General features: G+C 35.3%; 1 protein-coding gene across 11 annotated transcripts in view; it reads right to left on the reverse strand.

Annotated features, from left to right (window-relative positions):
• Positions 1 to 16,400, reverse strand: part of ADAM22 (ADAM metallopeptidase domain 22) — a 262,714-nt gene that overhangs the window by 27,636 nt on the left and 218,678 nt on the right. For all 11 annotated transcript variants that reach the window (XM_025378403.1, XM_025378401.1, XM_025378400.1 and 8 more), the window contains 5 exons: positions 15,566 to 15,685; positions 8,971 to 9,139; positions 5,934 to 6,048; positions 3,659 to 3,749; positions 359 to 376 (listed from right to left, as the gene is read on the reverse strand). In XM_025378403.1, the coding sequence (XP_025234188.1) occupies positions 359 to 376; positions 3,659 to 3,749; positions 5,934 to 6,048; positions 8,971 to 9,139; positions 15,566 to 15,685 (513 nt within the window). The remainder of the gene's footprint in view (positions 1 to 358; positions 377 to 3,658; positions 3,750 to 5,933; positions 6,049 to 8,970; positions 9,140 to 15,565; positions 15,686 to 16,400) is intronic.

Below are 16,400 nucleotides of genomic sequence, written 5' to 3' on the forward strand. Positions count from 1 at the left end.
GAAAAGCTAACATTAATGTAAACAAATGGGACACCTTACCATAGAGGAAGTATGTTTTGGATGGAAAAAATCAATTTCTATATATATTACTATTAAAAAATAAGCAAGACTCTCCACTAATTGTTGTATTGTTGGATAAAAGAACCATTAAAATTAAATGACAGATCTATTTTAAATTACTATATTTCATGGCACCATCATTAAAATTATCTCAAGATAATGAAAAATCAAGATTAGTGTATGATCATTATAGCATAAAAACAAAGTGAACTTAATTATAATTGCATGTGTGAATTCCAGCAATGCTAATCTGAGTCAAACCTTTCAGTTTTACATTCACATTATTTTTATTACATACCTCTGTTCTCGATAGTTTCTTTTCATGGACAAGAAGAGAAAGAGGAAGAAACACAGAGTTAGTTACCTCTGGATGGACATCAAGAGGGAGCTCTAAACATAAAAGCTCTAGCTTTCATTGAAAAGTCTTCACTAGAGGATTCTGAATTACAGAATTAAAATGGGAATGCACACACAAAAATGTCACTTCATCATTAGGAGAAGCGACAAAGAGTCAGTGATAATATTGTCAAACAACTGTCCATTTTTAAAAACATGAATATGCTGCAGTCATTAAAGAGTAACTGTTTTCTCAACATCAATCGCTGCTGTAAAGTAAATCTTATTTCAAATACAGGTCTTCAAACATACATTAACTTAAATAATGAAATTAATGAATCATTACTTATATAAATAACTGTATTTTCACAGAAATAAAATTGTAATTCATTCCTAATGGGATATAAACCCCAAACTATAGTTATTCTTAAGAATTTCAAATAGGGGAATATAAATGAATACCAGAATATTTTATTTCATCAGGTATGACAAATAGGAGTGAGTTAATTGATGACTGTTAAGGATCTCCTAAGTGATTACTACTTACTCGCTGAAGTTTCATATTGGAAATACTTGTTCAGTGTTTAGTCTCTGTGTTTATTTAACCATAAGCTAAAATCAACTTAAATGAGTTTCCAACTAAGTGGATCTTATTTAAAAATTGCTCTAAAGGGTGTGGTAGTACAGTACCAGTGACTTTTCAGGGGTTCATTGCTAACTTTCTATCTTGACATAATTGTTAGTATTTTGGAGACACGTTAGAAAGGTCATGCAACTGAGTAGTTTTGGGCTGCTTCCTCTAAGAACAAGGATAACGTTTTCACATGGATTTCATTGGTAACATCTTTACTTGCCCGTCTATTTCATCCACATTACACATATCATGTTTGATAACACACACACGACGGCAAAGGTGCCAATTCGTTATTATTTTTGATTCTGGAAACTATCAGATGGGTGAAAAATAAACCTGGTATCTTTCTATTCAACATGTTTTACTTTTTATTCTTTCAATCTGATTTCCTGAGCCATATGGTTCCAAATGAGCATTCTACTTTTTTTTCATTCCTGCTATTCTCCACCCCAAGGCTTGGAGAAGGGGTAGAAAGTTTAACTGGACAAACTAATGAGAAAATGAGTTCTCAGGTTCTAAATCTGGTTTTAAATTTCAAATAGAATAAGTAAAACATCATATTCATGAATTTAATTCCTCTTTTAAAATATCTACATTCCCACTATATTCCTAAACATATTCTGAATAATTTTAGAAACATTAAAACTTTAGCTACTTGGACTAATTATTTATAAAGAGGATACTGTAATATACACAAGTTTTGTCTTTTTCCTTAAGCTAAAACCAACTTAAATGAGTTTCCAACTATGTGGATCATATATGCAGGAATGAACAAATCTCAAAAGAATGCCATAAAAATAAGAAATCACATGCAGAAAAAGGTGATTTTCATTCTAATCAATAAAGGCAAATAGACATATAATTTAATAAGTAATATGAGTGTTTAGGTTTCTAAAAGGTAGGTTTTTCCAAGATTGTAAAAATGAAATATCCACTTCCACCACTAGGTGGCAGAAAATCACACACTACAGAATGAACAATTTTTTCTTTCCATTTTCACATAGCCAAATGAAAGCACTGAGCTACTTCAAAACAATAATGCTTGTGATGACAGTTGCTACTTAAATCGTGCATTAAGTTGGAGAAATAGTGTGATTCCAGCACACAGCTAATTTGCTTGTGGTGTGAGGAGAAATCAAATGATAAACAGAAAAGCCTTCCTATCAGATATATGATTTTGTAACTCCAAATGTTATGCTGAGGTGAAATATATCCAGTAACCTGCATACCAAAGAGGCCCATAGGTTTTAAGCATCAGCTATGAACTTATTATTATCACCTAACACTGTCTTAAATTAACTGCACCAAAAGTAACATCTTTATACGGGTATATGGCAATTGCTTGTGAGGTCAAAACCATGAAAGAGTTTATTTAGCTGAAAAGGGAGATCAGTTAGTTTACTGCCAGGATAAGCTTTGTATGCTACAAGCATTAATAATACAAGAATTTGTGGAAGACCACACAGTACAGGGCTAGGTGCTCATTTAATCAGGAAAGAGCTTACTATTATGCTGTGCTCTCCTTCACTATGATATGCCATGTCAACCATGTTATGCCAAACTGTATTATGCTCTCCAAGCTACTCGTTAATATACAGTCTTCCACAAATGCCTGTAATATTAATGCTTGTAGCATACAAAGCTTATCCTGCCAGTAAACTAACTGCTCTCCCTTTTTAGCCAAAGAAACTCTTTCATGGTTTTGACCTCACAAGCAATTACCACGTACACTGTAAAGGTGTTTCCTTTGGTGCAACTGGTTTAAGACCTTGTTAAGTGATAATAATCATAGCAAACAATTACCTAGTGCTTACTGTGGGCCAGGTACTACTTTGAATGTTTGACGTATATTAACTCAAGGAACAAAGGTGAGTCCATCAAAAGGCGTGGGGCAAAAGTCTAAACTTTTGATTCTAATTCCCAAAACTTTGAGTTACCTAAGTTTGATCCATGAGGAAAAATGTGCTATGAAATCAGGTAATGCCCAGAATGCCTAGCACAAGCTGCAGGCCTTCCAAATGGAGAAAAGCCCCAGGCCTGTGGACTGGAACATCATCAAGGATCAGCAGAATATGATTTTAAGTTGAAATATTAAAGAAAATTTAAGGTTCATCACATTTAAGTTCTAACTTATTAAACTTAAATTAGCTATTTGAATACAAAGAAACTTTTCACATCATGGGATTAAAGCACTTAAAAAGGAAATTGAATATTCTGGTTTCTTTTCAGATTGTATAAATCATAAAAAGAAAATTGAACACATTAAATAGAAAAGTTTACAATGTTTGAAGGCATTTACTGAGCAAAATGTTTAAGGCTATCAAATTCTCTTCAAAAGTTACAACTTAGAAGCTTTTAAAAATTTAGACTGACTTCAATTCACTTCAAGGATTTTAAAATAATACTCAGTCCTTTTACAATAGAAGGAAGTTGTCTCGAAATCTAAAAAAATGATGTTATTATCACTTCTCACCATGACAAGAATAAGCATTGACTGGCTGCTGAGCCAAGCTGATTTTCATTGCAAGTATATTCAACCAATGATACAAAACTTTCTAGATGTTTTCATGTAATCAAAATGTTTAGAAGTATATTTCGATAGTAACAAGACTGAGACATTTCACTTACTTATAACCCCACGCAGTTATTCCTAATATGAGGGCCAGCACTAAAATGGTGCCAGCAATTATGCCTATTATGATATTGGTGCCAGCAACACCTGAGAGGAAAAAAAAGAAAGAAGGAAGATCAGTGGTATAAAATTCTTTCAGAAACTTTATTGCTCAGTTTTGTAATCATCACACTAACAAGACTGTTTTCAAAAATGGGTATTTTTCAAAGGAAAGAAAAAATCAACCATAATTCAGCAATCTACATCAGTTCATTTAAAAATAATGTTTGGTATATGTCCTTTTTAATTCTTGTCCAAGTGCATTTTGCACAGTTGTATTTTCCAGAAACCATGATGTCATTAAACTAAAAGAGGGAAGAGTGATGACAGTTAGGGAGGAACAGGGAGAAAACCTGTGTTCCTTTTGATCCTTACCTCTTTCTCAGAAATTCTAGAAATGTTATTGTGCATATCACTCCACTTTGACAACTAATGCAAGGTCCTTATTGCTCTCGGTTTTGTATGTGTGTTATATTTTGTTTCTCTCAAAGTGAATATAAGCTTCTTAAGGGAGAAAACATGTCCACAGACTTGTATGGTTACTGCCCAGGTAGTGTAGGTGATAAAAACACTGGACTTGTAATTCCCTGTCTGGGCAATGATGGCTATGGCATTCTAGAGAAGGAAAATCCAGAGGAACAAGAGTCGAGTGAGCTGGAGGACTGGAGCTGAAGTGGCAGAAGAGGGAGGCAGCACCACACTGGCAGAGAGACAGGCAGGCAGAATCCAGGGCAGGGTTGAAGCTCAGAACACAGTGATGGCATTGTTGTGCCAATATCCATTGTCAGGCAGGCTGAGATATAATCTTTAAGGGGATCATCACAGCAGAATAGCACCATGAGTCAAAGGCTTGGTCGATAAGCTCAAATGAGGGCTCCAAGGCAGAAAAGGCTGATCTGAATGAGGCCTGGCTCTGACACCAGAAGGCCTGTTTTGCTGATAATGATTTATGCCACATGGTTAACTGCAGAGCTTTCATCCAGAGCAGCTTAGATCCATCCTTGTCTGCTCCACTCTTGAGGCATCCTTTTACACATCAAAGGTCAGGAGTCATGGGCTACTTGAGAAGACTTCAATTCTCCACGATAGGAGTGGCAGTCTCTCTGTCTAGGAGCCCTCAGAATTCATGCCAGACAGCAGGGCTAGGCCATCTGAGCAGACTAGTGGAGTCCAACCTGCCAGGTCCTCTGTGGGATGCACAGATGCAGATGCCAGAGGATTTCTTGGGTCACTAGAGTTTTCTTACTCCAAGACCTAGCATGTCTGTCTTCCCTTCCTTTTTTCCAGGGACTTAATAGGGATCAATAAACTTAGATGTTAGTCTTGTTTATTTCTAAGTAATGGTATGGCTTTTGACATGTCATTGAAATCCATGTGCCTAAATATTATTGCCTTTGAATTAATTACCGGAACAAACTCCACACTACCATTGCTAAGACTGGGGACTCTAAAATCTTAATCATCCTATGATTTTCTTTATAAAAGTCATATTAGCTAAAACTGTTTAGATTATTAGAATGAAGATACTCCTTTTTTCTCATCCTTTGAGAGTGAATGAACTTCAGGATTTGAGCATTATCTTGTATAAAAGAATACTCAATAATGAAATGATAAAATAGTTTAAAAGGGGACATTTGCCTCCAATGTATGAGTTCTTTCAACCATCTGCATTTGATTTCTATACCCCAGCTTGGGCCACCCTAGCTTTTAGGACTGCACCTGTTATTTCTTATCCATGTTCTTAAAGCCCCTCCAGGAACCTTGGCCAGGATTACCACCCGCAGCCAGTTCAGGCTACAGAACTGGGATTGAACAACAATGAGCTTCTATAATAAAGAATATTAAAATATTTTAAAACCAATTCTTTAATTGTTCCTTTTTATTCAGTTCAAAAATATAAAATGCTTCCTTTAATTGCACACAGTTAAGAGTTATGACTACTTTCTTCATTTGAAAGAAATGTTAGGGTTTACTGACAGCTTCAGACAAGTATAACACTCAAAAAATCTCAGAATGAAGCAGGACAAGATAAAGCTAAATCAGATAGACTAAGTTATACACAATATTACATATCATTACAATTTAATGGACATATTCAGTTTCATAAAATGGACCTCATTATTATGAGAATGTATTTCTGATTATCACAAAAATAACTCAAATAAAAGTTTTCAGAGAGCAGTTTTCTCTTTGTGTATAAAGAGTACATAATGTACCAAATTAAGTACTTACCATTGCCAGACAGAGTGATACCAGTCTTTGCATCATCATTGTGAGGGAAGTAAGTGTTGCAGTCAGAACCTATCCAGTGTCTGTTACACACACACTTCAGCTCATTACTGCAAACCTGAAATCCACAATCAAGTTAGAGTAAATGTCAACTCTCTGGTACAGAAGCATGAAAAATAAACACTAATTTCTTATTATTATATGCTTAGAATTTGGTAATTCTGAAAAATTATTAGTATGTTCTTCCTAATACTAATTATATTATTTCTCCCTCCAGTACTTCAAGCAAATGTTTCCTAGAGACCAACAACTGACCCAAAGGGAATGATGAATTTTAACAGAGAAATTCATCTACATCTATTAAAAAAAATCAAAGAAATTATTGTTTTGACTTTCATTAACTTAAATTTTATGAGGAAGATTTAAAAAGCTAAGTAGAAATACAATCATCTGTCAATTATCTAATACAAAGGTTTCCTTCCTTCCTTAGTAAGGGTCTTTATGCAAAAATGTTATTCATTTCTTAGGAAGCAAAATGAAATAAAAGTCTGATGAAGAGAGGAGACCTATGTTTTGCAGTGGGCTGAGAAGAAAGTTTCACAAGGCTATAACCTTGGCACTTCAACCCACGCTGTAGATACTAGCGATGTCAGGGTCAGGGGAACTAAGTACTCCCACGAATAGAGTATATAAAAAAGATTCACATAAAATTGATACCATTTTTTATATTATAGGGAAATAATCTCTCTTCATTTGTCCACTCAGGAAACAGAATATACACCTAAATCTAATTCAAAACAACTCTGAATAGAGAAGCAGGAGAGGGTTAAGTTAGGTTGAAGATCAGCAAAGTTCCTCCTGAGACAGGTTTTTACTACAGGGGTTTCTGTCTTGTCTGATCTAATTTTCAGGAACACAACATACATCCACATCCATATGTAACTATAACACAGCCTCAATAAGAGCTACACATTAACAAATATGCAGAAAGAAAAAGGTTTAGGCTTAAAAGGCCTGGATTTGATTCACCATATCACTTCTGTCTTACTAAGGGACCTTAATCAAGTCTCCTGGCTTCTTCAAGCATCAGTTGCTATATCATATGTCAGGTATCAGTGATAAAGTGACAAGAACAGACAATGATGCAAGTGTACAGTAATCATAATAAATAGCATAGATTACATTTATTGAACACTTCCCATATCCCAGTCTTGTTTTAAGTGTTTTACAAGTTAACTCATTCTTTGCACAATTCTTTAAAGTGGGCACTATTATCTCCATTTTACAGAGGAAGAAATTGAGTTATAAAGGTTAAGAAATTTGCCCTATGTTACCCAGCTAGTAAAAAGCAGAGTTGGGATTCAAACCCAGGCTGTATGATTGCAAGCCCACGCTCTTAACCACATGATATATAGTACAAAAAGAATATTTATGGCCAGGCACGGTGGCTCACGTCTGTAGTCCCAGCACTTTGGGAGGCTGAGGTGGACGGATCACGAGGTCAGGAGATCGAGACCATCCTGGCTAACACAGTGAAACCCCATCTCTACTAAAAATACAAAAAATTAGCCAGGTGTGGTGGCAGGTGCCTGTAGTCCCAGCTACTCAGGAGGCTGAGGCAGGAGAAGGGCGTGAACCTGGGAGGTGGAACTTGCAGTGAGTGGAGATCGCACCACTGCACTCCAGTCTGGGTAACAGAGGGAAACTCCGTCTCAAAAAAAAAAAAAAAGAATATTTACTTGAATTAATTTTTCTCATATTAATTTTTTGTCACAAATACAGAGTTGAGTTGCTGTAAGTTAAAATTACGCCAAATATAATTATGCATAATTATTGTGAATACATAATTATATTATGCATAATTGTTGTAAATTATCTGGATGCTGATTTGCCATCTGATTTATTTGCACTGATTATTCTTTTACTAATTAATTAAACAAATGTTTACTAAGCACAACTATGTTTGGTCTCATGTTTTGTTTCAGAACCTTACGAAGGATAAGACATGGTTATTCATTAGCATGGATGATCAAGAAAAATTCCATTATTTTTTTCCTCTGATCTCCTAACATCCTCTTAAAGATTAAGAAAATAAGACTTGGAAGACTCCTTCATAGGAGCAGAGCTACTTAGTACGTGTCTGCTCTACTCTTATATGCCATGAGAATTCCTATGCTTTGGCAAGAAGTAACAATTAGTTACTTCCCTAAAGAAATTCTTGGAATATCCCTGAGGATATGTATGAAATGACCAGGATTGAAGGCTTACAGTTCCAAAACAGGGATCCTTTATCTTAACTGAATACAACAGTTCAAGCAAAAAATCTGGAACAAAAATGAAAAGCATGCTATAGCACATGCTGAAAGAAATAGAACAAATTATTTTTTTTGGTAGTATAGGAATTCCTAATTGAAACTGACAAAACTTTATCCCTAGTAGAGGATGAATATTTAACCTGCAAACTTACCTGTACAAGATATACATTATCTGATACATAACTGAAAGAACAGAATTACAAGTCTTTCAAATGCCATTTTTGTCCTATTCATTTGTAAGAAACATTTCCCTAAGTTATTCTGTTTTTATTTCCAGGACTTATCCTCAGCTTGTACCCGCTGGTGTGGCTACAGCAGTTGATAGTCTGTTCAGATTTGTCAGTGCCCAGACCACATCGTTTTTAAATACTGTGGCCATCACATCCAATTTTTATTGTCTTTCTTAAAATCCCATCATAGTTTGTTAAAATGTATCTCCTAGTTCACTTGTAAAAAGTTGGCATTATATTATACAAGATCACAGTAACATAGAGAAGAAAGATGGAAGAATTTAGTTAGAAAGATTATTCTTTTCCTTATTCCCAGGCTTTCTCAGATTATACAACAGAAATATTCAAATAGCTATAATTGAATTAGTATTTACACAACTAGAAATATGAAAAATCATGTTTTCCATAATTAAGAAAAATAAATAGTTTAGGGTCCTATCTATTTCTGTGATATAAAAGAAATAAATAGACCCTGACAAGGTACTGGATACTTACTCCATTTCCTGAGCAAATAGTGCCTTCTTTACTGCTCAAGCAAGTACTAAAGTTGAAAGAAGCCACAGGAAGACACCTGTGTTCTAAGCACATCATTTGGGGACCACAAGGCGTCCCATCTTCCACATAGCCAAGATCTACATCTTCTTCAAGCTTAACATGCCCACCACTAAAACAAATTGAGAGCAAAAAATGTCTATTAATTCAAATTCATTTTGAAAACACACCCAAAAACTTAAAAGTGGGCAATATTGCTTCCTCTATCCTATTTATTACTCATTAAAGACCAGTGCATAAGCCAGTTCAAACTCAGAAAAAGCCACTGAATCTTTTGATCTAATTCCTTTTGGAGAAATTGATATAGTTTAGGATTTAAACATAATTACTGTAACTGGGGCCTGAATTGAAACAGGTTTATCATTTCACTTGGGCTACCAACCAAAAGGTAAGTAAGGCATTATTACTAGTATGTAATTTGATAAGTTGCTTGACCCAAAAAGATTGCGTATGTACCAATTACATTTGAGAACGACTAAACTTTTGTAGCATCACTATTCAATATAGCAAACCTGCATATATTATTTAGAAATGTTTTTTAAAACCACGGTAAGAATTGAAAATGTATATTCATAATTTATTCATATGGGGCCATGTCAATGCTACTATAAAAGCCCCCATTTTTGTCACTTTTATTTTATGTTCAGGGGTACATGTGCAGGATTGTAATATAGGTAAACTCATGTTATGAGGGTTTGCTGTGCAGAATATTTCATCATCCAGCTACTAAGCCTAGTACTCAATAGTTATTTTCTCTCATCCATTCCTTCCTCCTCATCACATCCCTCACAAATAGGTCCCAGTGTCTGTCACTCCCCTCTTTGTTTCCATGCGTTCTCATCATTTAGCTCCCACTTATAAGTGAGAATATGCGGTATTTGGTTTTCTGTTCCTGTGTTAGTTTACTAAGGATGATGGCCTCCAGCTCCATCCATGTCCTGTGAAGGACATGATCTTGTTCTTTTTTATGGCTGTGTGGTATTCCATGGTGTATATTTATGTTCCACATTTTCTTTATCCAGTCTGCCATTGATGGGCATTTAGGCTGATTCCACGTCTTTGACATTGTGAACGGTGCTGCAGTGAACATACGTATGCCTGTGTCTTTATGGTAGAATGATTTATATTCCTTTGGGTTTATACCCAGTAATAGGATTGCTGGGTCGAATGATATTGGTTTTTAGGTCTTTGAAGAATTGTCACACTGCTTTCCACAATGATTAAACTAGTTTACACTCCCACCAAAGGTGTGTAAATGTTCCCCTTTGTCTGCAACCTCGCCAGCACGTTATTTTCTGACATTTTAATAATAACCATTCTGACTGGTGTGAAATGGTATCTTATGGTGGTTTTTCTTTGAATTTCTCTAATGATCAGTGATATTGATCTTTTCTCATATGCTCTTTGAGCACATGTATGTCTTCTTTTGAAAAGGCCTGTTCATGTCCTTTGCCCACTTTTTAATGGAGTTGTTTTTTCTTGTAAATTTAACTTCCTTATAGATGCTGGATATTAGACATTTGTCTAATGCACAGTTTACAAAAAAATTTTCCCATTCTGTAGGTTGTCTGTTTACTCTGTTGATAGTTACTTTTGCTGTGCAGAAGCACTTTAGTTTAATTAGATTCCATTTGTCAATTTTTGCTTGTTATGATTGCTTCTGGTGTCTTCGTAATGAAATCTTTGACTATTCTCATGTCCAAAATAGTATTGCCTAGGTTGTTTTCCAGGGTTTTTATAGTTTTGAGTTTTCTATTTAAGTCTTCAATCTTGAGTTAGTTTTCATATATGGTGTAAGAAAGGGATCCAGTTTCAATCCTCTGCATATGGCTAGCCAGTTATCCCAGCACCATTTATTGAATAGGGGGTCATTTCCCCATTACTTGTTTTTGTCAGCTTCATCGAAGATCAGATAGTTGCAGGTGTGTGACTTTATTTCTGGGCTCTCTATTCTGTTCCATTGGTCTATGTATCTGTTTTTGTACCAGTACCATGCTGTTTTGGTTACTGTAGCACTGTACTATAGTTTCAGGTTAAGCAACGTGATACCCCTAGCTTTTTAGTTCCCTGTGAATTTTAAGTTTTTTCTAGTTCTGTGAAGAATGTCATTGATAGTTTGATAGCAACAGCATTTGATCTGTAAATTGCTTTGGCAGTATGGCCATTTGAATGATATTGATTCTTCTGATTCACAAGCATGGAATATTGTTCCATTTGTTTGTGGCATCTCCAATTTCTTTGAGCAGAGGTTTTAAATTCCCATTGCAGAGATTTTTCACCTCCCTGACTAGCTGTATTCCTGAGTACTTTATTATTTTTATTGCAATTGTGAATGGAATTGCATTCCTGATTTTACCCTCAGCTTGGCTATTGTTGGTGCATGGGAATATCAGTGATTTTTGTATGCTGATTTTGTATCCTAAAACTTTGCTGAGGTTGTTTATCAGTTGGAAGAGCTTTTAGGTCGAGACTATGGGGTTTTCTAGATATAGGATCATGTCATCAGCAAAGAGCAATAGTTTGACTTTCTCTCTTCCTATTTGGATGTCCCTTATTTTTTGCTCTTGCCTAATTGCTCTGGCCAGGACTTCCAATACTATGTTGAATAGGAGTGGTGAGACAGGACATCTTTGTCCTGTATAAGTTTCCAAGGAGACTGCTTCTAGCTTTTGCCTATTCAGTATGATGTTGGCTGTGGGTTTGTCACAGATGCCTCTTATTTTGAGGTATGTTCCTTTAATACCTAGTTAATAAACTAGGTAAATAAAGTTTTTTAACATGAAAGGATATTGGATTTTATCAAAACCCTTTTTTGCATCTATTGAGATAATCATGTGATTTTTGTCTTTAGTTCTGTTTGTGTGATAAATCACATTTACTGATTTGCGTATGTTGAACCAAACTTGGAATCCAGGAATAAAGCCTACATGATTACGGTGGATATGATTTTTGATGTGCTAATTGATTTGGTTTGCAAGTATTTTGTTGAGGATTTTTGAATCAATGTTCATCAAGGATACTGGGCTGAAATTTTATTATTTTTTTTAAGAGTCTCTGCCAGGTTTTCATATGAGGATGATACTGGCCTCAGAGAATGAAATAGGGAGGAGTCATTCCTCCTCAATTTTTTTGAATAGTTTCAGTAGGAATGGTGCCAGCTCTTCTTAGTACATCTGGTAGAATTTGGCTGTGAATCTGTCTGGTCGTGCCCCCTTTTTTTTTTTTTTTTTTGGTTGGTAGGCTATTTATTACTGGTTCAATTTTGGAGCTTGTTATTGGTCTGTTCAGGAAATCAGTTTCTTCCTGGTTCAGTCTTGGTAACATGTGCATGTGTCCAGGCATTTATCCATCTCTTCCAGATTTTCTAGTTTGTGTGCCAGAGGTGTTTGTAGTAGTCTCTGATTATTGTTTGTATTTCTGTGGGGTCATTGGTAACATCCCCTTTGTCATTTCTGATGTATTTATTTGGATCTTCTCTCTTTTCTTCTTTATTAGTCTATCTAGTGACCTATCTTATTAATTTTTTTCAAAAAATAAACTCCTACATTTGCTTATATTTTACCTGGATTTTCATGTCTCAGTCTCTTTCAGGTCAGCTCTGATTTTGGTTATTTCTTGTCTTCTGCTAGCTTTGGGGTTGGTTTGTTCTTGCTTTTCTAGTTCTTTTGTAGTTGTAATGTTAAGTTGTTAATTTGAGAACTTTCTAACTTTTTGATGAGGGCATTTAGGGCTATAAATTGCCCTCTTAACACTGCCTTAGCTGTGACACAGAGATTCTGGTATTTTGTATCTTTTTTCTCATTAGTTTCAAGGAACTTCTTGATTTCTGCCTTAATTTCATTATTTACTTAAAAGTCATTTCAGGACCAGGTTGCTTAATTTCCACATAATTGCATGGTTTTGAAAACATTTTTAAGTCTTGATTTCTATTTGTATTGTGCTGTGGTCCAAGAGTGGGTTTGGTATGATTTCAGTTCTCTAGCTAGCATTTGCTGAGGATTGTTTTATGTCCAATTGTGTGGTCAATTTTACAGTATGGGCCATGTGACGATTAGAAGAATATAGACTATGTTGTTTTTACATGGAGAGTTCTGTAGAGGTCTATCAGATCCATTTGGTCCAACACTGACTTCAGGTCTTGAATATCTTTGTTAATTTTCTGCCTTGATGATGTATCTAATACTATCAGTGAAGTGTTGAGGTCTCCTGCTGTTATTGTGTGGGAGTTTAAGTCTCTTTGTAGGTCTCTAAGAACTTGCTTGATGAAGCTGGGTGCCCCTGTGTTGGGTGCATATATATTTATAATAGTTAGCTCTTCTTGTTGAATTGAACCTTCTACCATTACATAATGCCCTTCTTTGTCTTTCTGTATCTTTGTTGGCTTAAAGTCTGTTTTGTCTGAAATTAGGATTGCAACCCTGCTTTTTTTCTGATTTCCATTTGCTTGGTAGATTTTCCCCCATCCTTTCATTTTGAGTCTATAGGTGTCACTGCATATGAGATGGCTCTCTTGAAGACAGCATACCATGGGGTCTTATTTTTCTCCAGCTTGTCACTCTGGTACCTTTCAAATGGGGGTATTTAGCCCATTTACATTCAATACCCATTCACTTCATTTATTTTTATCAAAATTACATATGCACATAGTTTAAAGAATCAACAGATAAATTGTTTTTAAACACAATAAAGCAGTTCTCTGCTTCTCTAGACATTCTTCCAGATACTCCTCCTAGGAGAAAACCATTTTCTATTCTTAATTCATTTTTTTGTTATTTATGAAAGTCTCCTGGAGTTTCTGGCCTGCTCTTGTCTGTGCTGATTGTCCACATGTGTCAGTTTCATAGCACTGTAAATCTTGACTTTCACCTCACTATCAACTTGGGGATTTCCCGGTCTCTGTTTGTGGAATCTTGTTTCCTGTATTCCCTATCTTTCTCTTTCTTGGTTTTTTAACATGAAAGGATATTGGATTTTATCAAAACCCTTTTTTGCATCTATTGAGATAAATTGGTAGAGTGCAATTTCTAGTACTTTCCTGAGAAATTTGTAGCATAACTAAACATGTCTTTATTATCTATCCTCACACTTGTTTGATATTTTGCCAGAGTACAAAATTCTATTTTGGAAATAATTTTCTCTATTGTCTTCTGACTCCCAGGGCTCCTGGTGCTAAATCCTAAACCATTTTAATTCTTAAGTTTTCGATTTTTTTCTCCTCTCTGGAAACTTTCAGAATTCTTTACTTTGTCCTAAGGTTCTAAAATTTCACAATGATATGTTTAGATGTACCTCTAATTTCACTCATTGTATTCAGCACTTGGTGAGCCTGTTAATATGGAAACTCAAGTCCTTTATTTCTAGACAATTCTCTTGACTTATTCATTGAAAATTTCCTCCCTGCTGTTTCCTCTGTTATTACTGCTATTCTAATGCGTAAGTTTTTCTCTATGGTCCATTTCTTTGCCTTTTTACCCTACTTTATGGAAGATAATTTCAACTACTAAATTTTTTCTTTCTGAACGTTCCCTGTTTAAAAAAACAGCACCCTATTTTCTTGTTTCGTGATAGAAATCTCTTATCTCTCATAAATACTGATAAGTGGTTTTGTGTTCTTCCCCTTCATTGTCTCATTGTTTTTGTCTTTTTTTTTTTCCATGTTACAGACTTTTTTTCACGTCTCTGATAACCTGCTCATATTTGAGTCAGGAGACCGAATAGATGATTGGAAATTTGAACTACTGATGTTGGACTACTTCCATACAACCCTTATATAAATATTGTTTGCTGTCCTCCAGCTTAGAAACCTCCTCTTTTATTCTCTATGGAGTATCAAGCTCCAATCTTCCATGGGAGGGTGGGAAATCCACAGTGTAGCTGAGTTGGGGAAGTAATCTGAGTATCTAACTGCTTTTAAACAGCCTTTCATCTATTTTCTGTATTTCAGCCCCTTCCCTCCACTCCTTCCCTCCCTCTTCCTAAAGTAGATGATGCTGCCAATTTCTGAGCCTGTGGGGAAGTAAGAGTATATCTTGGATTGATTCTCAGTTTTCCTCATTACTGACTTAGGAATTCAGCTTTCTCAGCTTTGATAAGTCATGTGCCACACATCCATTTGCTTTATACATAACAAAATATTGTTGCGATTGTCTCGTCTCTCTTTCTATGCCTCCCTGTGGATATATGAACTCTAAAAAAAGATCCATTTGTTATCTTATTAGTGGGATTTCATAAGGGAGCAAAAGTAGATGCATATATTTAATACACTGATTTACCCAGAAGTCCTCATTCATTTTCCAAACTCTGTAAGACTTTACTGACCAATCTAAACTTAACTCTAGTAATCACATAATATTCTTCATTCAACTACTTTTTGTCTTCTTTTTATCTCTTCTCTGTTAGGATTTACTCAATCGCCTCTATAGACTAGATTATATTTCAACTTACTAACATGTACGTTAATTGAAAATGGAAGGAATCCTAAACTGCATTCCTGAGAAATAAGATGACTCAGGTTCTTACAGAATGGTTAGATAATTACCTGCAGTTTAATGTTCTTCCTTGCTGCACAACTAAAGTAGATGTGATTTCACCATCGAGTTCTCCAAGCCTTGGGATATTGCCAATATTGGTACACAAAAGGTAACCACAAAGCACATCCCTGTATCAAAAGATTACCAATTACTTCTTTTCCCAAAGATATAGCAAACCATGTATAGTTAGAATAATCTCCTCTCATTTTAGCATTTGGTTTTCATCAAGTATATTATCTACACATATGCTAAACAAAATAAAATAAGTCCTAATAGTGTGCCACCTGCTCTAAAAAGTGTCTTCTCTGAAACTCTTATTAATGTACCAAAATCTCAATTGTTTTCCAGCTTTTTCTTTACTGTCTATTAGTTCAAGTATCTAGTGGTGTGATCATGGCTCACTGCAGCCTCAAATTCCTGATTCAAGTGATACTCCTGCCTCAGCCTCCCGGGTAGCTGGGACTACAGGTATATGCTACCAGACCCAACTAACTTTTAAATTTTTCACAGAGACAGGGTCTCATACTATGTTGCCCAGGCTAGCCTTGAATTCCTGACCCCAAGCAACCTCCCTCCTCACCCTCCCAAAGCACTGGGATTATAAGCATGAGACGCTGTGCCCAGCCAATTTTTTTTTAAACTTGGTAACTGAATGATATTTGGATAAGCATTCTTTTGGAATACACATGTTTTTTCAACCTGTTGCCCTAGAATTAAAGAAGAAATTATAGACTCCATTTAGTTTATAGATGCCAACTACAAAGGCTCATTATCCCTTCTTCAATATATTTCACTACTTCCCCAACTACTACATATGATTCTAATTTAACTTATAAAATATCT

Source organism: Theropithecus gelada, chromosome 3, assembly GCF_003255815.1.
Source record: "Theropithecus gelada isolate Dixy chromosome 3, Tgel_1.0, whole genome shotgun sequence".
In the NCBI taxonomy this organism is placed as follows: domain Eukaryota; kingdom Metazoa; phylum Chordata; class Mammalia; order Primates; family Cercopithecidae; genus Theropithecus; species Theropithecus gelada.